Raw genomic sequence first — 23,664 nt, forward strand, 5'->3', positions numbered from 1 at the left:
TGCATTAGGCATTGATCAGGTTGACAGCAAGATTAATAAATCATACAGTATCCTTGGCTTTATTAATAGGGGTGTAGACTACAGGCAAAGCTATGTTGAACTTGCATTAGACACTAGTTTGTTCTCAGCTGGAGTATTGCATTTTGAGCACCACCCTTTGGGAATCTGCTGGAGACAATGCAAAAGATTTACGAGAATGGATGTAGAGATGAGGGACATCAGCTACAAAGATAGATTGGAGTTATTGGACTTTATTTCCTTGGAGAAAAGGTGTCTGAAAGAGATATGATAGATGGATTGAATATCTTGAGGGCCCTCACCTGAATCAATAGGGAGAAAATATTTCAACTCGATTGGGGATGACAGAGCACAGATTTAAATTAATTGGTAAAATAAGCAAAGGCTTCTTTTGTGGAAAGACACTTTTAAAAGCCTGGATTGCGCTGCTTGAGAGTATTGTGGAGGGGAGTTCAATTGAGTTGTTCAAGAGGGAGTTCTGCTGTTACCTGGAAAGGAAGATGTGGTGGGTCAGGGTAGCAAAAGGCAGGAGAACGACAAATTTCTCATTCTGAGAACCGGCATAGATATGCTGGGCTGAACAGCCTCCTTCTGCATTGTAACAATTCTGTGATATTGGGCTTATTTATTGGCAGGGGTTAGGAGAGGTGTCTGCTGTGTGGCAAAATCATAAACACTTTCTCTATAAACAGACTTATGATTGTTCTGCAGAAAGAACACAGTGCTTCCCATATTAGGCTTTTAATCGCAGACCGACTATCAAAGAGAAGTAGGTTTTTATTTCTATGGGGAGAGAGGAAATCAGAATATCCAAGTATTCAGAGTTTAGCGCTGCCCTAATGGGCTTTAACTCGAGAAATTGGCTTGGAATAACCTAATGCCCTGGGAGAACTCCTATAAATTTTCTCTGCTTACTGAGTACAGCCTGATCTGCTGCCCAAGGACTCAAAAACTTTGTCCAAAAACAACCCAGAGGCGGTGAAAATGTTAGCAGATCTGATTAAAACAAAAAAAAATCTTGCCTTCCCCAGAACAGAGCAGCATTTGCAGAGGCTCCACTGGGAGAATGCTGTGTAATGTGAGGAGATCTTAAAAAAAGAGGAAGGAAGAGGATGTAAAATACCTCACAGAAAATCCTTGCTAAGATTATTCCATCTGCACAAAATCTGGAACTCATTACACAGCAAATCAGTGAGACAGAGCCACCTCCGGCAATTCTGAGTGTGTGCATATTTTGTTGCATGGTAAGCGCTCTGATTATGTGCCAACTCATGGTAAAATTCAAACCATAATACAACAGCCCATACTGTAGTAGGTGTATTTCATGACTTGCCATATACAATTGCTTACAGCGGACCATGGCTTGTCATGTACCTTGTCTATACATGGACATATAGTTGTTTGGTAGCACAAAACTTCAATATTGTTGGAAAAAACACATTTTGTCAAAGCTTTTCATCTTGCCCTCATCAGGACAATTCATAAAGCTACCGGTAGTTTCCCCTGGAATTGGACCTCTTGTGAATTGTCCTGATGTGTACAAAACAAAAATCTTTCATATACCACCACAGGATTGGCTAAGGCACTATCAGGTTGCTTTTAATTAAACAATTTTTTTGTGTTACCGAGAGTGATCAGATTATGTTGAAAGGCACCATCAATAGATTCAGCAGCATGCTAATGAGATGTACTTTTTTTTTAAATGAACTCCAGCACATATAGCTTGAAAGATGGAGAAGGAGTCTGCAACAATAAAAACCTTGAGTGCTATCTAGGCTCAGCGACTTTACAGGTTAGGAGTCTATTAAAATATACTAGGCATAGGTTCATGCAGCATGTTCACCCAGAGCACGTTTTATATTTGTGTGGTTCTGTTTCAAATCTGGTTTTAATCATCGGCAGTGGAAGCCAATGGCACAGCTAAAGTGTAACAGTGAGTGCCCATTGTTTGAATGGATTGTTTAATCTGCCCGAGTGATGGATTTAGTTTAGAATAAATGAGACTTGTCAGGAATTTGGGCAGTTGAGCTAAGTGATGCCGTAGTGAGGCTCTGCCCGAGTTTAACGGCACAACACGTTGTGTGGGAGCTGTCAGCAAAGGTGGCTCTGTTGCTCCATTTTGAAGGGCATAGTAACAGGTTTTGAATGTGCTTTCTTTCCTCTAGTGACTCCCGTGCTAGCTGTGTTTTACAAGTAGAAGGTGAGCTCGCCAACTATGACTCAGCGAGAGAACATGCGTCCGTGATTCAGGCAGTTGCAGATTCAAGTACACACCAGAGAGTATTGAACACAATGTGTTTGAGCCAAAGCACCAGTTCAGTATTGATAGATTGCTGTACAGTCAGAGGTGTTGTCTTCCAAGTGAGACCTTGAACAAAGACTTCTTGGGCAGATGTAAAAGTTTTCATGGTGTTGTTTGAAGTAAAGTCAACAAATTCTTGATACCCTGGCCAATATTTTGCTCACCTTACATCACTTTCATATGAAGATAGGAGCAGGAGTAGGCCATTCAGCCCATTGAGCCTGCTGTGCCATTCAATCAGATCACGACTGACCATCTTTCTCACATAGTTTCCATATCTTTTGATGTCAGCAACATCGGAAGCCTATCAATTTCTATCTTGCCCAATGATTGAACTTCCAAAGCCCTCTGTAGGAGAACATTTCAATATTTCATCGCTCTCTGAGTGAAGAAATGTCTCCTCACCTCGATCTTAAATGGCCTGCCCATTATCCAGAGATTATGTCCCCTGGTTTCAGACCAGCTAAGGGAAACCACCCTGTAAGAATTTTATAACTTATGCTTTTTATTTTTCAAAACTCTTAAACACAAACACTGTCCTCACAGGACAATCCCAACATCTGAGACAAACCTGCATTGCACTATTTTCAGGGAAAGTATATCATTCCTTAGACAAGAGATTTAAAATGTACAACATTTCTTCAGGCACAGTCGTACTAAGGTTGTCCTACAACTGCAGCAAGCTATCTTTACACATGATGTGAAATCTCTACTTCACCTGGTTTTCCCATCATACAGTGGGTCACTGCAACACGGGTCAATCAGCTCATATTAGTTTTTGGATATGACAGGTGATTTTGGAGTATAAAAGCTGGGAGGTCTCACTAAAATTATACAAGGCACTATTTAGACCACATCTTGAATGTTGTAAACAGTTGAGGGCTCCTTGAGACCAGGGGGCATAATTTCAGAATATGAGATGCCCATTTGAGACAGCGATAAGGAGGAATTTTTTTTCTCGGACGGTAGCGAATCCATGGAATTCTTTACCACAGAGGGCTGTCAAGGCTGGAGCATTAAGTATATCCAAGGCTGAAATTGACAGAATTTTAATCAATACGGGAATCGAGGTTTATGAGAACAAGGCCAGAAAGTGACGTTGAAGTTGAGGATTTCCAGATCAGCTATGATCTCATTGAACACATGAGGAAACTTGATGGGCAGAAAGGCCTATTTCTGCTCCTATGTCCTATTGCCTTAACAGCTGGCCATCTTTGTTGCTGCAAACCCTCTTTGTTTACCTTGGCTGGGGACAATCATCAATACGTTGTGGCAAGACTCAAATAACACCACTCCAAAAAGGATTTCTGGTCATCATCACGTTGTACACTTTGTTGCTGTATTCCCAACATTACAACAATAATGCTTCAAAGATGCTGATTTAGATGGAGAAGGACTGAGGCTTGACCTGAGATGGTTGAAGATGAGATACAAACTGTTCCCTCTTCCATGAGTTTGTAAACAACAGATTGATAGATACTTTCCTCCTGGAAGTCTATGCCTTCCTGTTCAAATTGCAAGGCAAATTACCCTTGGGGTTAGCAGGGATGAAGTCAGACCCAGTTGCTGGCTGTCAGGGAGGGGATTGAGTCACGCGGTGTTAGCTGTTGTGTCATTCCAAGCCACCTGCAGCTCAACAGAGTTAAAGACATCAAAAATTCAGTTGGAGGGAATTTACAGCCATTCCGAGAGTCATCACGACCTCCTGGCAAATATCAAAATATCACTTTAAACCTCCTGAGAAATGCTAAAGGCTTTTGAATAAACCCGACTGCAGAAGCTCTCAAAACAGTTGGCGATTTATCAGCGACTAAAACACTGCAATACCATTTGATGAAACTAGTTTGCGTTTTTTCCCAGAACCCCACAAGAATGAAACAGTACAAGCCCTTACTCTGAGGAGCATTTAGTGAGTGGATACTGTTGTTATTATGCTGTGTGCCTGCTTTAAAAAAAAATCATTACTTCGTCTGGGCTTGGTGCCAGACTCTGTGAGGAGTTTTAAAAGTGATGCGTATACTGTGCTCGCAATGCCCTGGCATCAGGAGGCCTCAGTGAGTCCACGCTAGTTTGCATTCACCAACTTCAGCCCTCCCTGAGGGATCTCATTAGCTATCAGTGCTGACAGGAAACACTTGATTTTGTTTTTTTTGAAGCGTGGCTGGGTCAAACTAGAGCTGTGTTTGCCTGTAGGCCTCACCAACACCCTGCCATTCAGACAGGTTACTACCCCGGCTCCCACTTCTAATCCCTCCCCAATTCCCTGTTGTCCATCAGGGTCGCCCAGTTTTACAGGATGTTCTTGGGTCCAAGGGAGGGACAGCTGGGAATTAGAAAGCCCTGTGGCACTCGGTACTGAACAGGAGAATACTCTGTTCATGGGCGTGAGGTTGAATAAAGGCTTCATTATATTGACAAAACAAAATGCTAATCCTACCTGGCTGCAAAGAATTACCCTGTGGCATAGTTAATTGAAAGGGAGGGGTGAATAAGATTGGAAAATAATAGCAGGAATTGTGCTCCCGATGCACTTGAGTAAAACATTGGCAATGCAGTCAGCACTCCAGGTGGCAATTCTGTTTTTTTCTCTGCTGTCATCATTCATAAAATGAATGATAATATTTAGTTTCGGAGGGGAATGAGCAGCACACTGCCGCTGAGAATGTGGGTTGCGACTACATGCCTCTGATTTTCCACACACTCAGTTGCCTTTGGACCTCAACTGTACTGTTTCTCCTGTGGAGATCTCATTGTAGCAGTGAAGCCAGAAGGGTTATGTATTCATGTAGACCAACAGCAGCAGCCTCAGGATGAATTCCAATGGGGCCTTCATCTGCAGTCACTTTAAAAGTGGCTTCTTCGCACAGTACTGAAGATCTACAGCAAAGTGTTTGATTTGATTTGATTTATTATTGTCACATGTATCTAGGTACAGTGCTTTGCATGCAGTACAGGCTTACAAATATCATAGGGTGATTGAATAGAGTGAGGAATACAAAGTTACTGCTGCAGAGGATGTGCACAAAAACCTAGATCAAAATTAGATTCAAAATTTGAGAGGTCCATTCAGATGTCTAACAACAGCAGGGAAGAAGCTGTTCTTGAACCTGATGGTATGCATGTTTAGGTTTTTGTATCTTATTCCTGATGGAAGAGGTTAGAAGAGATTATAATAGAGGTGACATGGGTCTTTGATCTTTCCAAAGCAGTGAGAAGTATAGGGGAAGTCAATGGATGGAAGCTTGGTTTGCATGATAGACTGGGCTGTGTTCATAACTCTCTGTATTGTCTTATGGCCCTGGGCAGAGCAGTTTCAATACCAACCCATGATGCATTCAGATAGAACACTTCCTATGGTGCATGTGTAAAAGTTGGTGAAAGTCCTCATGGACATGCGAAAAGATGTTGTTGTGCCTTCTGGACCGTCACATCAACGTGGGTGGCCCAGGACAGATTGTTGGTCCCATCACTCCAAGGAACTGACACCACCTGGTGTCCTCATCTCCATTTCGGGAAGCCCTGATTTGTGGATTGCAATACTCAAACTAAAGAGATCAGATTTTCCTTCCTGTGTACTAGGACATAAGAAATCATCCTGAAGACATTTCTAAACAGAAGAGGTAATAATATAATAAGTGAGCCTATAGGAACGAATTGGATAGCACCTTCCGGTTATTAATGTCAAACAGAACAAATTATCGTGAAAGCATGCATTCAGTTGCTGCACAAAGGCAGCAATAATTGATCTGTATTACCATGTAGGTAATGGTTTCAGATTGGTGATACCCTACACATGCCATGTAGGTAATGGTTTCAGATTGGTGATACCCTACACATGCCATGTAGGTAATGGTTTCAGATTGGTGATACCCTACACATACCATGGTGATAGTGGACATACTTCCGGTTGTGGTTCAAACTGACAATTGACCCACTTTATTACCTGACCACGCAAAACTCACAGTTGGCCTTGAGTTCGCAAAATGAAAAACTTATTTAGGCACTTCCTCTCCACAAATCCTGAAAAGGATTTGGTATTTGGTTGCAGCTGTCCTGCTCTTCAGTTTGAAAATTTCAGGAATATGGTATTGATAGCTATATGGACCTGAGTGATAACAAAAACAAAGTTGCTGGAAAAGCTCAGCTGGTCTGGCAGCAGCTGTGAGGAGAAAACAGTGGTAATGTTTTGGGTCTGGTGACCCTTCCTCAGAACCTCAAAACCGGATCTGAGTGATGAAGGTTTTTATCAATTCCTGCTCTGTTGTTTGTGTCTTTGCAATAATACAGTGTTCAATCCTCGTCTATCTAAAACCCAGTTGTGATACTTAAGCAAAAACCAGGTTGTACATTATTTGGAATTCCAAGTTTGTACAAAAATAAATTATTCGGCTGTAATATCTTTGTACATTGAGAAAGCTGGAAAAAAGGATGGAGCGAAGCTACCTCTAATGAGGTTTGAAAGAAACCCTTGAACAGTTGTGCAGTGCCAATTCCTTAAAGACTGTCTCTTTCATGTTCTATTGAAGGAAACTGCTTCGTGCTCTGTTGATTTGGAATTCTGCTCTGTAGTATTGAATATACAGCCGTGAAATCCCACTTCCTATTATTTTAATAATCACTTTATTCTATTTATTTTAGTTATAAGCGATAGTAGTGTCAGTTCCAATAATTAGCAGTTGAGAGAGCTCTGGGCGATTTTGGATGCCCATTCCAAAACTGAAAAGTGTGTAAGTTTCAGTCATTGTGTTCACATTGAAACAGTGAACAGTCACTGCAGATTGAAGCAATGAAACAGCTCCTCAACCCAATAGCATTCTTCCCTAAGGCACACTCACAACGAGGCAATCACTGAATAACTGAAAAGATCTGACGTCTGTGAGTGTCCTGCAGATAGTCATATCTTTCATTCCTGGATCGTTTTGACAGATTTCTTGTTTTAGCAGGATCATACTTTGAAAGGAATGATGAAACGAGGGAGGTAGCGATATTTGGACTTCAACCAACATCAAGAAATTGTATCTGATCATTGTCACATTGCTATTTGTGGGAGAGACTCACAGAGATGTACAGCACGGAAACAGACCCTTCGATCCAACTCATCCATGCTGACCAGATATCCTAACCTGGTCCCATTTGCCAGCATTTGGCCCATATCCCTCTAACCACTTTCTATTCCTGTACCCATCCAGATGCCTTTTAAATGTTGTATTTGTACCAGCCTCCACCACTTCTTCTGGCAGTTCATTCCATATAGACACCACCGTCTGTGTGAAAAAGTTGCCCCGTAGGTCCCTTTTAAATCTTTCCCTTAAACCTACGCCCCTCTAGTTTTGGACTCCACTCCCCTAGGAAAAGGACCTTGGCTGTTCATCCTATCCATGACCCTCATGATTTTATAAACCTCTATAAGGTCACCCCTCAGCCTCCAAAACTCCAGGGAAGATAGCCCCAGCCTATTCAGCCTCTCCCTGTAGCTCCAACCCTTCAAACCCAGCAACATCTTTGTCCATGTTTTCTAAACTCTTTCAAGTTTAACAACATCTTTCCTTTAGCAGGGAGACCAGAATTGAACACAGTATTCCAAAAGTAGCCTAACCAATGTTCAGCCACAACGTGACATCCCAATTCCTATACTTAAAGTACTGACCAAAAAAATGCAAGCGTACCAAATCTTTGCATGCAAATTGGTTGTTCTATTTCCTGCCATGCAATGACACCTTGAAAGCACTTCATTGGTTGCAAAGCCTTACGAGAACAGTCCTGTGAAGGGCGCTATAACAATGCAAATCATTTATTTTATTGAACTCTATCTTCTATTTGTGCTAGTGAATAGATGGAGTGCAAACCATCCCCTCTGGGGCCAATGACGTTGTGGTTGATAACTTCCATCCCCTCCTTGCTATAAGTTAGGATGGCTGCCAGATCATTCTTGCTACTGAGATAACTTGCCAGGACTGGCATTCCCTGAAAGCCTATTACGATGCATTTCAACAGGTCTTCATTGTGACATGAAAAAATAAACGTGTGCTAAAAAAAGTTCTTTCAAGCCCCCAAACACTGTCATTTTCTCTTCTCCTGAGTTTGAATAGTTTGACACTTTAGAGTAAGTACAGTTCAAACTCACAATGGTACGCAGGTGACAGGAGATATTCAGATAAAGAACGAATCCCTGTGTCATTTTTCTTTAGATATGGTTGAATAAAACGAGTCCATAAATGTGTGCAGTTGGGGAATTTGACTTCTCACTTTACATGTTGCGTCTCTACATGTTACTCGGTCATGCCAAAGGTGAGTACCTGATTTATGACTGGAAAATAAGCACGTACTGATTACATTGTTGGGACCTGGGAACTGCTCGACTGCTTTGCCAAGGAATGTTCTGTTTGGATCAAATTTGTACAAACTGCAGATAAAAATGAACCAATTTGCAGATCTATGTCCCACAGCTCATTTAATTACACATTCACTGCAGAGACTAAACAGAAAATAGTAGAACCACTCCACAAAACCTGTATTTTTTTCTTCCAAAATGATTCAACTTCTAAACTATGTAAAAACTAACGGTTGGTAAATTAACTGCAATTACTGTGCACCATCACTGAAGTGTGATAATTGGGGAATGTTTTTATTGTTGACAGAGTTTTATGTTTAAATCTTGGGCTTGAATTAAGCATTGCAAATGATTGAAAGAACGTAAGGGCTCATTAGCAATTTATAAAGTGCCAGTGAATTAGGCAAGATTTGGGTCTGTTGGAAATATGTAGAGGAAGATGAAAGGAAGATTTCCACTCATGTGACCCCTTTTACAATGTCAGGACGTCCCAGAGCATTTTTACAGCCAGTGAAGTACCTTTGAGTGCAATTGCTGCTGTATGGCAGCCCATTTGTACACAGCAATCTCCCACAAACAGCTGTGAGTTTGTAGCTAGATGTTCAATGCTTGTCATGTTAGTTGTGAAATAAATATTGTGCAGGCTTCTGTGAAGAAGTCCCTCATTTCTTTTTGAATTAAGTCACATCAGATTTTTTTTAACATTCACCAGAAAGGGGTTTGAGGAGCAGATGTTGGACATCAGTTTGACCCAGCAGATGGCACCTCTAACAGCGTGTGTCATTTATATAAATGATGTGGATGAGAATATAGGAGGCATGTTTAGTAGGTTTGCAGCTGACACCAAAATCGGTGGTAAAGTGGACAGTGAAGAAGTGTATCTAAGAGCACAATGATATCTTGATCAATTGGGTAAATAACCTTAGGAGTGGCAGATGGGGTTTATTTGGATAAATGCAATATATTCCCAGTTTCTTGTTTTGGTAAACAAACAAAGGCTGGACTTAAATAATTAATGGTAGGACTCTGGGTGGCGTTGTTGAACAGAGAGACCGAGGGGTTCAGGTACTTGATTATTTGAAATTTGCGTTTCAGGTAGAGAGTGCAGTTAAAATAGCGTTTAGCATGCTTGCCTTCATTGCTCAGGCCTTTGAGTATAGGAATTGGGCATCACGTTGGGTTACACAGAATGCTGGTGAGGCCTCTTCTGGGGTATTGAGTACAGTTCTGATTGCCCTGTTGTCAGAAGGATATTATTAAACTGGAGAGGGCTCAGAAGAGATTTACCAAGTTATTGCCAGGAATGGAGGGTTTGAGGGATAATTGATACTAGAAAGACTGGGACTTTTCTCAATAGAGCGTAGGAGGTTGAAGGATGACCTTATCAAGGTTTATAAAATCATTAGAGGCATAGATAAGTTGAAAGCAAGGGTCTTTCCCCTAGGGTGAGGGAGTTCAAAACTTGGGTGTATATTTTTAAGGTGAGAGGAAGAAGAATTAAAAAGGTCATGAGGGGCACATTTTTTACACAGAGAGTGGCTCATGTATGGGATGAACTGCCAGAGAGAGTGGTGGATGCAGGTACAGTTACAACGTTTAAAAGACATTTGGACAAGTTCATGAATAGGAAAGTTTGGAGAATATGGGCCAAACACAGGCAGGTGGGACAGGTTTAATTTTGAATCATGGTCAGCATGGACTGGTTGGACAGCAGGGTCTGTTTCCACGCTGTATGGCTCAATGACTCTTTTACTCTACTGCACTGAAGTGCCAATGTAGAGTTCACATCATGCCTTTGGTCTAGGAACTGAACTCTTTATCACTCTGAAGCAATGGTGTCCTTACTGGGTCATGGCCTAGCAGTCAGAGTTTCATGTGTGGGCTAGTGTTTATTGGGGAAGTTCCTGATCAGCAGGAACACTGTCAGCTCTCTGGCTGTGTACAGTCTGGACACATTCCGAACCCTGAGGGACAGTCCATCAAATGAAGAATACCTAAGTGAGAGGGAAACAATATTAAAAGTAACGTTTATTAGAAAATATTTATATTGTTTACCAAACAAGCCCTGTAATGAGGAAATATGCTTTTCATTTGACAAAAGTATTGAGTCCAAAAGTATCGAACTTTAAAAGTAAACTTCCAGCCATAATGAGAATGGTTATCTGGGAGGGAGGATAAAGATCATGGGAAACAGGCTGACATATGTCCACACAGGCACCTGTAAAAATATGTCTGAAACCCACATGAAAAAGCCTTGCTTTTGAGTACAAATCAGTCCTGCAGTGATATGCTGGACCACACTGCAACCAACAAAAATCATAGCTGGAAAGGAATTTTGTTTTTGTCAGTTCCAATGGTTTCAAGCCCAAATGAGAAATAGAGACCCATAAAAGGATGGTTTGCTTGGGGAATGACGCCAATGTAGAAGTTGTTTTGGCATTTTCAGACAACTTGCTGCGGTCAGTTTGCTGGCTGGATTGTCCCATTCTGCAGCTGCCCAACACTGACTTCTCAAATGGTGACCAGTATCAGGAAGTGGGAAGGCACAAGACACTTCCTTCCAGACAGATACTGAAGCCATTCGTACCTGTATGGTACTGGTCCAGCGGATCTGTCACTAACCAAGAACACACTGAGGTGTTGATTGGGGTGGGGATGGACGGGGTTGGAGGTGCTAATTGATTCAGAAGAAAAGCTATCAATGTTATAGAGTCATACAGCAAGGAAACAGACCCTTCAGCCCAAGCAGTCTGTGACAACCAAAATCCCAAACTAAACCAGTGCCACCTGCCTGCACTTGGCCCATATACCTCCAAACATTTCTTATTCAAGTACTTATCTAAATGTCTTTTAAACATTGTAACTGTACCCACATCCACCACTTCCTCTGAAAGTTCAGTCCACACACGGACCACCCTCTGTTGAAAAAATTGCCCCTCATGTCGTTTTTAAATCTTTCTCCTCTTACCTTAAAAATATGCCCCCCTAGCCTGGGGTTCTGCAGAATGAAAGGAGACCGTATTGAAACATCTAAGATTCTAAGAAAACCTGACAGGATAGATGCAAAGGTGACGTTGTTTCTCCTTGTGGAAGAGTCTCGGACAGGAGGGCATAATCTCAGAGTAAAGAGCCACCCATTGAAGACTGAGATGAGAGAATATTTTCTCTCAGAGCGTGGCGAATCTGAAATTCTTTTACTGCAGAGGATCACCACGGCTGGGTCATTAAATATATTTCGGACTGAGATAGTCAGATTTCTAATCATTAAGAAAATCAAAGTTTTATGTGTGATAACAAGGTGTAGAGCTGGATGAACACAGCAGGTCAAGCAGCATCATAGGTGCAGGAAGGCTGACGTTTCGTGATGAAGGGTCTCGGCCCAAAATGCCAGCCTTCCTACTCCTCTGATGCTGCTTGGCCAGCTGTGTTCATCCAGCTCTACACCTTGTTATCTCGGATTCTCCAGCATCTGCAGTTCCTACTCTCTCTGATACAAAGTTTTATGTGGTTAAGGCAGGAAATTGGATTGAGGTTTATCAGATCAGCCATGATCTCGTTGAATGGTAGAGCAGACCTGAAGGGCTGAATGACCTTTTTCTATTCCCAGTTTTTTATAATCCTGTGATGTCACAAAGTGTTTTACAATCAATGAAATGCAGCCACTGCCCTGGAAAAAATGTCAGCCAATTTGCACAAAGCAAGTTCCCATAAATGGGAATGTAATCGGGACCATATGATCTGATTTAGCCACTTCTGAAAGATAATCCTCAGGCAGTGCAGTATTCTGTTAGTACGGCACTGCAGTGTCAGCCTCTTTCCATACTACACCCCCTCTGGAATGGGATTTGAAGTCACAGGTGGATTTTTCACTCTGAGGCAAATGTATTCCCACCTGTGCACAGTTTCTTCAAGGGAAAGGATATTGCATTGGGTGTACAGCATAGATTCATAGAAGACTACAGCATGGAAACAGATTCTTCAGCTCAACTTTTCCATGCCGAACAGTTTTCACAATTAAACTAGTCCCATTTGCCTGTGTTTGGTCCATATCGCTCCATACTTATCCCACCCATGTAACTATCTAAATGTTTCTTAAATGACAAAGTTGTATTTGCTTCCCCCACTAGCTCAGCCACTCAGCTCCAGACACTCACTACCCTCTGTGTGAAAAAATTGCCCCTCTGGACTCTTTTGTATCTTTCCCCTCTCAACTTAAACCTATACCATCTAGGTTTAGACTCCCCCACCATGAGGATAAAAAACGGTCAGCTACTACTATCCCTATCCCTCCCACGATTTTATCGACCCCTTTAAAGTCATCTCCGTGTCTCTTTTGCTCCAGTGAAGAAAAGCCCCAGTCTATCCAACCTCTCCTTATAATTCAAACCTTCAAGTCCAGGTAAAATCCGAGTAATCGTTTCTGCAATTTTTCTAGTTTAAGAATATCTTTTCTATAGTAGGGTTATCAGAGCAGATTGTGGCTTCACTAATGTTTTGTACAGCTGCAGTAAGACACCTCGAATCCTGTGCTCAAAGCTCATCACCACCCTGTCCACCTGCTGTTCCATTTTCCAGGAGCTATGAACCTTTACCCCGGATCTCGATGTTCTATAACACTAACATTGACTGTGTAAGTCCTGCACTGGTGGGATCCTTGTATCAGTTTTTCAATCATTAATTTTATTTTTAAATGGCCAACTGAGCTGCTGTGTACTTCTAACATTTTCAGTGCACTAAAGGGCATTTTGTCTGGAGGGCCCTTGAGCGTCGTTCAATATATTTTTCTGCTTTTGGTCCTAGATTTGGGAATCCAAAGTGACTGGATCCGATATGATACAGATCAGACTCACGCTCATGTTTTTTTCTACACTGTCCGATTTGCTGCAAGCTCAGAAAAGCATCAATATGACGCTTTCCAGTTGCCACATCCTTGGAAGGAGCCTTGTGCCAGCTGATGCAGAACCGCAGGCAATTTTGTTTATGTGGAGTGGTGCCCCTTAGGAGCTGCATTGAGACTGCCCAAATCAATTTCCCTTGGAACTGCAACAGCCAGAGGAGAGTCAGGATTTCGGGGCCATTAAAGCAAGTTAGGTTCAGCCCTGACAGGAGGTTTTAAAACAGAATGATGCACAAAGCAGTATCATTGTGAATATTTATATATTTGTTCTTCACAGCACAGCAAGTCTAAACAGAATTCATCAAATATGCTTTGCATTTCCCAAATCAAAGAAGCATGTTTATAGAAGTATTTCTAAAATGAAGGCACTCTTTTGTTATCCCTATGCCCAGTTGTATATTTGCAATGAGGGCCGATTAACTTTTGTGGTTCAGCATAATGCTAACTTGATTCCCGTTCAGGCTGAGACAGACTTAGGACCTGCCCCTGCGCTGTGCTCCTGAGATAAGGAAGGCAGTGGCAGGAAAACAGCTCAGGATGGAGAAAGCGCATACACTGAGCCAAGGATTTGCTTTTAAGTAGAGCACTCAAAGCAATGATGTTTTTGTAGTAAAATGCTATATCTTGGTGTTATCATATATACAGGGGCTGTATATCAATTTTATAAAAGATGCATGACATTGCATTCTGCACAATTGAAAGCTGAGGGTGAAGCTGATTGACACCAATGGATTAGCAAATAACCTTACAGCATGACCTGATATCCCACATCATTTCCCACAACACAATGCTCAAAGCAGCTTTCAGATATGTAAGTGCAGCAAAGGGAGTTCTTCAGAGTTGATGACAACTGCAGAAAAAGTTAACCAACATCTGCATTTTGAGTTGCAGCAGAAACTCAGCAGGGATCGGCAGCATCAGTGGAGAGAGAGATAATATTTCTGCTCCAGTAAGACTTCTTCAGAAAGGTCCACTCTGCTTCTCTCTCCACAGATGCTGCCAGACCTGCTAAGTTTTTTTTCACCATTGACTATTTTTATTTCAGATTTTCAGAATCCACAGTAATTTGCTTTGATTATGAACAATAATGTGAGCCTGGTATCTCTGGCCGATATCACAAAGTGCAAAGTGGAATGGCAGGACATGAAAGGGTATTGTGTGCATCCAGGTCGGTGTAGAATTAGGGAGCGCTATGATAGTGAGTGAAGACCCCTGTGATGTAGCCTGGTCTAGTCCCTGAGCTGATGCGTCTCCCTGGCCATGCAGTGTCCTTGCTGCAGCTTTGCTGTAGTAGCTCCCGATGCAGCCAAGGTACAGCATTGAAGTGTGGGAGTGACTTGTAAGTGAATCGGAAATGTGCCATGAAGGTTTTTAGAGGCTGGAATTTAACAGATGCCAATGTCCATGTGTGTGAATCATGTGGTCGGTGCCCATGGAGTGTGCCTGGTATTCAACATGGTGGTCATTTGGAGCAAGCAGTGAGATGAGTCTGCCAGGTACTTGCTCTGGTTTCCATGTCAACATAGAACATAGAAAAGTACAGCACAGTACAGGCCCTTCGGCCCTAATCCAAGTCTAGCTTGTTTGTCAAGTTTGGTAAGATGAGACTCTGGCAATCAATAAAGTGATTTTTGGTCACTGCCTAGAAAAAATCGTGCCATTTATGAAATTCATAAAAGATTGAGTGAGATGATCTTGATGTAAGAAGAAACATAAGAACCGTGGATGCTGGAAATCAGTAAACACAATTTGCAGGAAAAGCTCAGCAGGTTTGGCAGCATCTGTGGACAGAAAGCAGAGTTAGTGTTTCGGGTCCGGTGACCCTTCCTCAGAACTGAATGTAGCCAGTCCTACTGTTGTTCTGTCTCTCAGGGCTTTCGCTCCACCTATCATTTACTCCTTCTCCCCGCCACTCTCCCCACTCCCTCCCAACCCCATCTTCAACGTATGTATGAAACTTTTCCTAGCTACAATCAGTCACTGGACCCGAAACATTAAATCTGATTTCTCTCTTCACTGTTAGCGCCAGATCTGCTGAGTTTTCCCAGCAATTTTTGTTTGTGTTTCTGATTTTGATGCCAAGATGGACTTTTGCCTCATTCTGCCATACGTCTTACCACAACTCGTGTCACTCAGATCCCTAAAAATTTCCATCCATTGGTAATGTTTTGAGTCCACCATGCCTCAAGGCTTGGAGTTGGACGAAGAGTTGGATAACTTAATGCAGTTTTACTCCCCAGATTACTACAAAGATATAAAGCCAACAGACAAGAGCCCAGACCTTCTGGGGTATGGCCTCAGCTGAGGAATTACAGCATAAGGAAAGTCTCAAAAATTTGGAGCTGTTTTCAAAACTGAGATGACTACTGGGTGATTTGATCAAACTAGTGAAGATTGTGAAGGGATGTGAGATTGTAGATGGAAACAGGTTACTTGACGTGGTTGAGGCTGAGTGGAGCAAATGGAATGGGACAGAGGAATAAATGAGAGATAAATAAATGAGATTACAGAGAGCAAATGATGTGTTTTCTGCAGGGTGTGAAATAAGCTGTTGATTGAAGCAGAGGCGTTTGAGGGGAATGAATGGATGGGCAAACTGTTGTGCGGAGAAGTGTGGAATTAAGACAACTGTTCATGGAGTTGGCCAGCACCAAGATAGGCTGGTTTGGCGCAGAGTTTTCTTCCATCTTGTCATTTCAATGTAGCTATTTATTCAGTGAATTTCTTCCTGCTTCTTTAATGCTTGCGTTCCGGATTCACTCTCTGCTTTCTTCAAGTTCATGGCAAGCTCCTTTGCAAGATTCCTGGTCGTTCCATACACCTGACTCTGAGCTCTGTGTTTCAGAGTTAGAGGTAGTTCAAACAGAGAATCGTTATGTCATAATCTATAAACCTATCAGCAGCCTGTTCCTGCCTTTTTTTGTGATTAGTTTATAGGACTCCAGAGACCCGATAACCATTAAGGAAGCATTTATTTCAATATAATGGCTTGTCTTTGACCAGTAAAAACATTGAGGAGAATTCTCTCCTCCCCTCATTATACTCCAGCCTTCTTGCTGCTTATGCACAATCACGCAGCACTGCCAGATCATTAGGGGCAATGTTAAGAAATCTGCCTGAAGGGACACAGACAAGCTCTGAGCAAGATGAGACAATAGAAGAGGAACAAGTTTCTAATTTATTAGGTTTGAACGTGTCATCTTATTTTAAGTGCCCATAACAGAAATCCTGCCACTGCACGCAATTTCGATGGGCTCTAACTGCCACTGCCAATGACCGCTGCTACAAATTGAGTTTTAAACCTCATGTTTTGTATTAAATGCTACCATGGTGGGTGGCATGGTGGCTCAGCATTGCTGCCTCATCATGCCAGGGACCCAGTTTCAATACCAGCCTTGGGCAACCGTCAGTGTGGAGTTTGCAAGTTCTCCCCGTGTCCATGTGGGTTTTCTCCCATTGTCCAAAGATGCGCAGATTAGGTGGTTTAACTATTGTAAATGGCCCAGAGTATCCGGGGATGTGCAGGCTAGGTGGATTGGCCATTGAAAAATGGAGGGTTACAGGAACTGGGTGGGACAGTCTTCAGAGGGCCAGTGAGGACTTGATGGGCTGCATGGCCTGCTTCCATGCCACAGAGATTCTATGATCCTAACCTACAGGCACTACTGTCGCAGCCAAATCCATTTCAAGGTTGAATGTTAAAGAAGGTGAAGGCGATTTCACTTGATGATGGACTGAGATTTTGAAGATTATACATTAGCCTGAGCTCTCTCCATATTCCTTATTCATGAACCTTCTAAGTGCTGGGCTGTCTAGCCTTTACATGGAAAGTAGTTTTTATTCTTACGTAAACGATCTGTTCAATCTTGTGTAAAATGCATGGAATTACTTTGGTTGCAGGGACACAGTTGAGGACTTGGGCAATCAGCTAATGTTCCAATGGCAGTCACTGAACATCTTCACTTTGATGGTTCACCATTATCTCCGAGGTTACTGGGGTTAATGCAGCAAATTGAAGGCCAAAGTCCTGTTGACATTGATCGAATACATATGGAAAAACAATGGAATCTCTGCAACACAGAAACATCTTGAAGCTGTGTCGTTAACTCCCAGAAAACCACAATCATAAAAATCCTGGAATCATTCAGACTATTTTGGCTATATAGCACTGCCATTCAACATAAATCAATAAATCGAGAGTGAAATTAATAATGATCATGAGACTATAAGACAGCCGTAAAAAATAACTCCTCGGGTTCACTTTAGGGAGAGGAGTCTCCCATCTGTACCTGCTCTGGCCTAATTAAATGATTGATATTTAACTGATGTCAAAATCTGGAATGTCCCGAGATAATGTTAGGATTCTATACAAATGCAAGTTATTTCTCTAGTATGAACTACTTTGTTAATAAGTTGGAGGAATCCACTCTATTCTGGGGAATTCAGGGATAAGCAACAAAGGCTGGCTAGGGACTCCAACTCCCTTTGAAAGGAAAAAGAAATAAAGAACTGGTAACCTGACTGAGCTGGCCTGCATGTGACTCAGTGATGTGGTTGTTTTATTAACTGGCCTCCACAGTGATCAGCCGCTCCCTTAAACTTGTGACTACCACTGCTTGCTCCAGGGCCATCTATCCCATTTTAGGACGAGCAGTAAATTCTTGCCTTTCCAGTGACACCCTCATCTGCAAGCTGGTTTGGTGGTCAGCACTGCTGCCTCATGGCGCCTGGGTTCAATTCCACCCCCAGGTGACTGTCTGCGTGGAGTTTGCATGTTCTCCCTGTGTCTGTGTGGGTTTCCTCCGAGTGCTGTGGTTTCCTCCCACAGTCCAAAGGTGTGCAGGTTAGGTGGATTAGCCACAGGAGATGCAGAGATATAATTGGGAGGGGGGGAGATGGTGGGGGTGTTGTGGGTTTGTTTGGGATGCTCTTTGGAAGGTTTGTATGGGCTGAATGGCCTGCTTCCACACCGTAGAGATTCCAAGATGGGATTTCTTTTTTTAAAACGCATCCCGAGAGCATTGACAACACTGACAGCTCACTGATGAATTGCTCTACAGAGTAGAAGTAAGTGGGGGTCGCAGTTTTGTGACTCCTTACTTGGCGGGGATTTAAACACGAGGGAGGGAAAGAAACAGATGGTGTGTCTCCTTCGGCCATTTCTGAGCAATCCCCAGCATCAACAATGATCGTAAGGGTAATTTAATTCCTTGCTGTCTCACCTGGGGAATTAGAGTGAAAGTGATGAGAAAACGGCTTTTATAAATTGTGGATATATATATTTTTCACCTTCTAATTGAGTTTTGATGAACCACAGCTGGCATATCTGACAGAATATCATTTACTTGAGAAAATAAGCTTCAACATTGTAGATTGAAGTCTACACCATGATATAGGTGGAGTACGGGATTATATTTAGTTCTGATCAACTGATTGTTTTCATTATTAAGTTGAATATTTCATAAAGTTTATAAATGTAAATCTGATGCCCACTTGCTCTGAGCTAAAAGCCAAATAACATGCCTTTTTCTATCCCTCCAGAGGATATATTTGTGCAACAGACTCAGGATGCCAAGAATCCAATTATCTACGCAGTGTTCTCTGCCTCAGGGTAAGTAAAATGGGGTTCAGTCAGGGAACGGGAACAAAGACACTGATCCACAGGAAAATAAGGAATTTCTTCTTCAAACATGACCTTACTCTGTAATCATGCCCGTCCAAAGAAATTGTTCATTTTCACGTCCCATTTCCCCAGTTCAATAGAAGTGTTGGACTCAAAAAGAATTGTTTGGGTTCAGGAATCTTCATGATTGAGTTGGTTAGAACAACATTCCCTCACCACTGGGACCTGAGTCTTAACTCTTCGTGTTTCTTCATGTTTTGATGAAATAACATGCTTTCTTCCAATGTTCGTTCTGCCTGTTGTTAAGCAAGTTCATACCAAATCACAATCCAGCAGCAATTGTCCATTTGCTGTTGTTAGTATACAGTCTTAGACTCGCGGCAAACAGCTCTACTTAAGGTGGTGTAGTGGTAATGTCACTAGTAAGCCAGAGGCCTGTGCTTCTGTGCTTGGGGAAATGGGTTCAAATCCCATCGAGGCGAGTAATGACTGGCAGCCAGCACTGATGCGGTGGGCCAGCTGGCCTTCTGCTGTGCTGAAAATGCTTGTGGCTCTACGCTGGTCCATTATTGCAAGGACTGAAAGTGAAAGAAGCTGGACCGTTTGCAGTTAGGCTCTCAGCAGGGGCTTATGCCTGGCAAACAAGTTCCAGTTAAAGGCTGCTGGTGAATTCTACCATTGTGCCACATCATGCTAGTGTCAGCGCACTGTGGGAGCACCCGATCTCAACTTAGAACCGGCATCAAAGTGGAAAATATGTGACGAACAGATGCAAACGGCAGATAAAAAGAAGTAATCAGTGCTATGTTTAATGTGAACCATGAACAGCAGCTACAGACATGATGGGCCAAATGGCCTCCTCCTGCACCATTATAATCATGTGATTCCATGAACAGCCTTCTAAGAATCACAGCAAGCCCTTAGCTGAAGTCCTCTTTATTTGTCAGGGCTTTGCCTTTGAGATGTGAGCATTAATGTCTTGATATATTGATAGAAAGGTCTTTTCGTCATTGTCATAGCAGAGGGGTTAACCCAACAAGTGTCATTTCATGGTCGTTACCGTTGCTTTAAAAGCCGGGAATTGTTCCGCTTGCTAATGGGAAGTTCCTTTTCCTGGCTGACAGGTCGGTCTTTAAAGGGTCTGCTGTGTGTGTCTATTCAATGACTGACATCCGCACCGTCTTTAATGGGCCCTTCGCACACAAAGAGGGGCCTAATTACCAGTGGATGCCTTACACAGGGAAGATACCGTATCCCAGGCCTGGCACCGTGAGTAGCTGCTCCCACTAACAAGTCTTTTTCTTCAGCTTCAATCTTTAAGAGGATCTCCAAATCTGATGCTCAACACTCTCAGATTTACATGCACGAGAATTCATGATATGAGCTTCATTTCCCAGAGGCGCAATCGAACGCCTGCAGCCTCATTGTCATTCATCATTCATTCAAAAGTCATGCCCACTGCTCTTTCACTGATGAAGAGAATGTCCCTGCTCTCTTTAGTTTCAAGACTATTTTTTCCCTCTCCCTTTCGGGCTGGAGTTTGAGCAAATGAGTCTGTACTGCATGAAACAGCAAAGGCTAATAGCAGTCATTAAGGACTTGGCTTGTACGTCTCTCTGACTGACTCCTTGTTCTAAACTCTTGCTCGGTCATTACGGAGCATCAAGCAGATCATTTGAGTTTCAAAGGTGACTCCATTGGTGGGTGCAGCACCTTTAAGAATATTTACCCAAGATGAATGGGTTTGGACAGTCATTTGCACCACACGTAATCAGTATTGGCGTTTTCCCAGGACAGGGCGTATCCAGATCAATGCTCAGGCCAAACTGTTGCAGTTAATGGAGCTATTCTGGACACCTCCCATGTCAATGATGTCATGGGAACAGTCAGGCTCCTTCTGCTGAGGGGAAAACCAGGACGGAACACTCCTAGGGAATCCGAGAATAGGTGAATCGAGAGAGTTGGCCTTCCAATTCTCAGAGAAATTAGTTTAAACTGACATCACCACAACCCCTCCCCCACCCCTCCCGCAACAACCGATGAATGTTGAGACTCCAGCACAAACTGAGCTGCACTGCCAGGCAGATAGATAGAGCACTCTTTTCGAGGCTGGAATTCAGGTGCCATGTAATGCAAGCTGCACAATGTGTCCATCAGCTGCCACACGTGACATGGAAACGCGTGATGTTGTAAACGTGGGCCAGAAAAAGAGTGCCTCAATGCCAATTACCCTTCTGCCCACCTCCTCCACCTTTATTAACAAAGTAATTCACATTAGAGAAATGACTTGCATTTGTACAGAGCCTAGCATTATCTCGGGATTCTGGATGTAAGGTTGCTCGCTGAGCTGGAAGGTCAGTTTTCAGACATTTCATCACCATTCTAGATAACGTCATCAGTGAGCCTCCGATGAAGCGCTGGTACTATGTCCCGCTTTCTATTTAAACACATAAATAGAAAGCAGGACATAACACCAGCGCTTCACCAGAGGCTCACTGATGATGTGATCTAGAATGGTGACGAAATGTCTGAAAACTAACCTTCCAGCTCAGCGAGCAAACTTACATCCAGAACTCAACCTGAGCTACAAATCTTCTCAAAACTCGCTATTATCTCGGGATGTTCCAGATTTTGAAAAGTGCTCGTTGGTGTAATGCAGGCAGTGCGGCTGTGCAAACTCTTACAAACAGCAACGTGTTAATGGCCAAAAAATCTGTGTCGTCGCTTACACTGAGGTGTAAACATCAGACAGGACATTGCAGAGAGCACCCAGGTTTATCTTCAAAGAGTCACTATCACCTGCACTATGGCCAAAAAAAAATTGCATCATTGCAAAATGAAACACTGCTATAGAAGGCACTTTCTTTTCAAATATCTCTTGTAGTGTCCCGGTGGTACATTTACTCCTTCGATGAAATCCACAAAAGATTACCCAGACGAAGTGATCAACTTCATGAGGAACCATCCCAGCATGTACAATGCCATCTACCCAGTGCACAAGCGCCCTCTGGTGGTCAGAACCAATGTGGATTATGAATTCACCACCATCACAGTGGACCAGGTGGATGCAGCCGATGGACGGTATGAGGTCCTCTTCCTCGGAACAGGTAAAGGAGCCTGTTTAGAAAATTAACACCTTCTTGCCCAGACGGCATTGCAATAGGCATTACAGGGAAGTGAGAGGGTGCTGCGATGAAGTTTGCCACAGATAGAACAAACTCTTTCCTTAGAAGAGGAAGAGGCAGAATCAAAATTAGATCCAGTTCAATCATATAAGGGTGGTGGCAGCAAACACGTCTTCACACAAGGGGCAGTGCAAATCTGCAGTTACCTCCCTTCGAAATCAATTAAAGATTGGGAATGAATCGATGAAAAGAAGGCTTTGAAAAATAAATGGAAATGTTGGCTGGGTGGAAGATGACTCCAGTTTTTAGGCTCCTGTTGAATTTTCAAAAACCGTTCTTTGTGCGCAACACTGACCAGGGCCCATTTGATTCCCATGCCTATTTACACGGGTGACCTGAGCTCCCATTTGCCGGCACAGTCCCTGTTTTTCACTAAAACATCTTGGTTTTCCAAGCATTTTCTCAGAATAGTTCAGATCACCTGGATTTCAGCTTTCCCTTTTATTCTGAAAGAGCAAATCAACTTTAGACTTAGATAGTAAGAACTGTGCTAATGGTAAGATTCTTAGTAGTGTAGATGAGCAGAGAGATCTCGGTGTCCATGTACACAGATCCTTGAAAGTTTCCACCCAGGTTGACAGGGCTGTTAAGAAGGCATACAGTGTTTTAGCTTTTATTAATAGAGGGATTGAGTTCCGGAACCAAGAGGTTATGGTGAAGCTGTACAAAACTCTGGTGCGGCTGCACTTGGAGTATTGTGTGCAGTTCTGGTCACCGCATTATAAGAAGGATATGGAAGCTTTGGAAAGGGTGCAGAGGAGATTTACTAGGACGTTGCCTGGTATGGAGGGAAGGTCTTACGAGGAAAGGCTGAGGAACTTGAGGCTGTTTTCATTAGAGTGAAGAAGGTTGAGAGGTGACTTAATTGAAACACATAAAATAATCAGAGGCTTAGATAGGATGGATAGGGAGAGCCTTTTTCCTAGGATGGTGACGGCGAGCATGAGGGGGTGTAGCTTTAAATTGAGGGGTGAAAGATATAGGACAGATGTCAGAGGTAGTTTCTTTATTCAGAGAGTAGTAAGGGAGTGGAACACTTTGCCTGCAATGGCAGTAGATTCGCCAACTTTAGGTACATTTAAGTCATCATTGGTTAAGCATATGGACTTACATGGAATAGTGCAGGTTAGATGGGCTTGTGATCGGTATGACAGGTCAGCACAACATCGAGGGCCGAAGGGCCTGTACTGTGCTGTAATGTTCTATGTTCTAACTGCCGATGCTGGGAGTCAGAGATAACACAGTGTGCAAGTGGATGAGCACAGCAAGCCAGGCAGCATCAAAGGAGCTGGAAAACTGATGTTTTGG

General features: G+C 42.7%; 1 protein-coding gene across 7 annotated transcripts in view; it reads left to right on the plus strand.

The window, feature by feature from the left end:
- LOC125460303 (semaphorin-3F) overlaps window positions 1-23,664 on the plus strand; it is a 232,588-nt gene that overhangs the window by 186,146 nt on the left and 22,778 nt on the right. For all 7 annotated transcript variants that reach the window (XM_048547631.2, XM_048547629.2, XM_048547630.2 and 4 more), the window contains 3 exons: window positions 19,090-19,159; window positions 20,296-20,440; window positions 22,056-22,278. In XM_048547631.2, coding sequence (XP_048403588.2) covers window positions 19,090-19,159; window positions 20,296-20,440; window positions 22,056-22,278 — 438 coding nt within the window. The remainder of the gene's footprint in view (window positions 1-19,089; window positions 19,160-20,295; window positions 20,441-22,055; window positions 22,279-23,664) is intronic.

This window comes from Stegostoma tigrinum, chromosome 11 (genome assembly GCF_030684315.1).
Source record: "Stegostoma tigrinum isolate sSteTig4 chromosome 11, sSteTig4.hap1, whole genome shotgun sequence".
NCBI classification, from domain to species: Eukaryota; Metazoa; Chordata; class Chondrichthyes; order Orectolobiformes; family Stegostomatidae; genus Stegostoma; species Stegostoma tigrinum.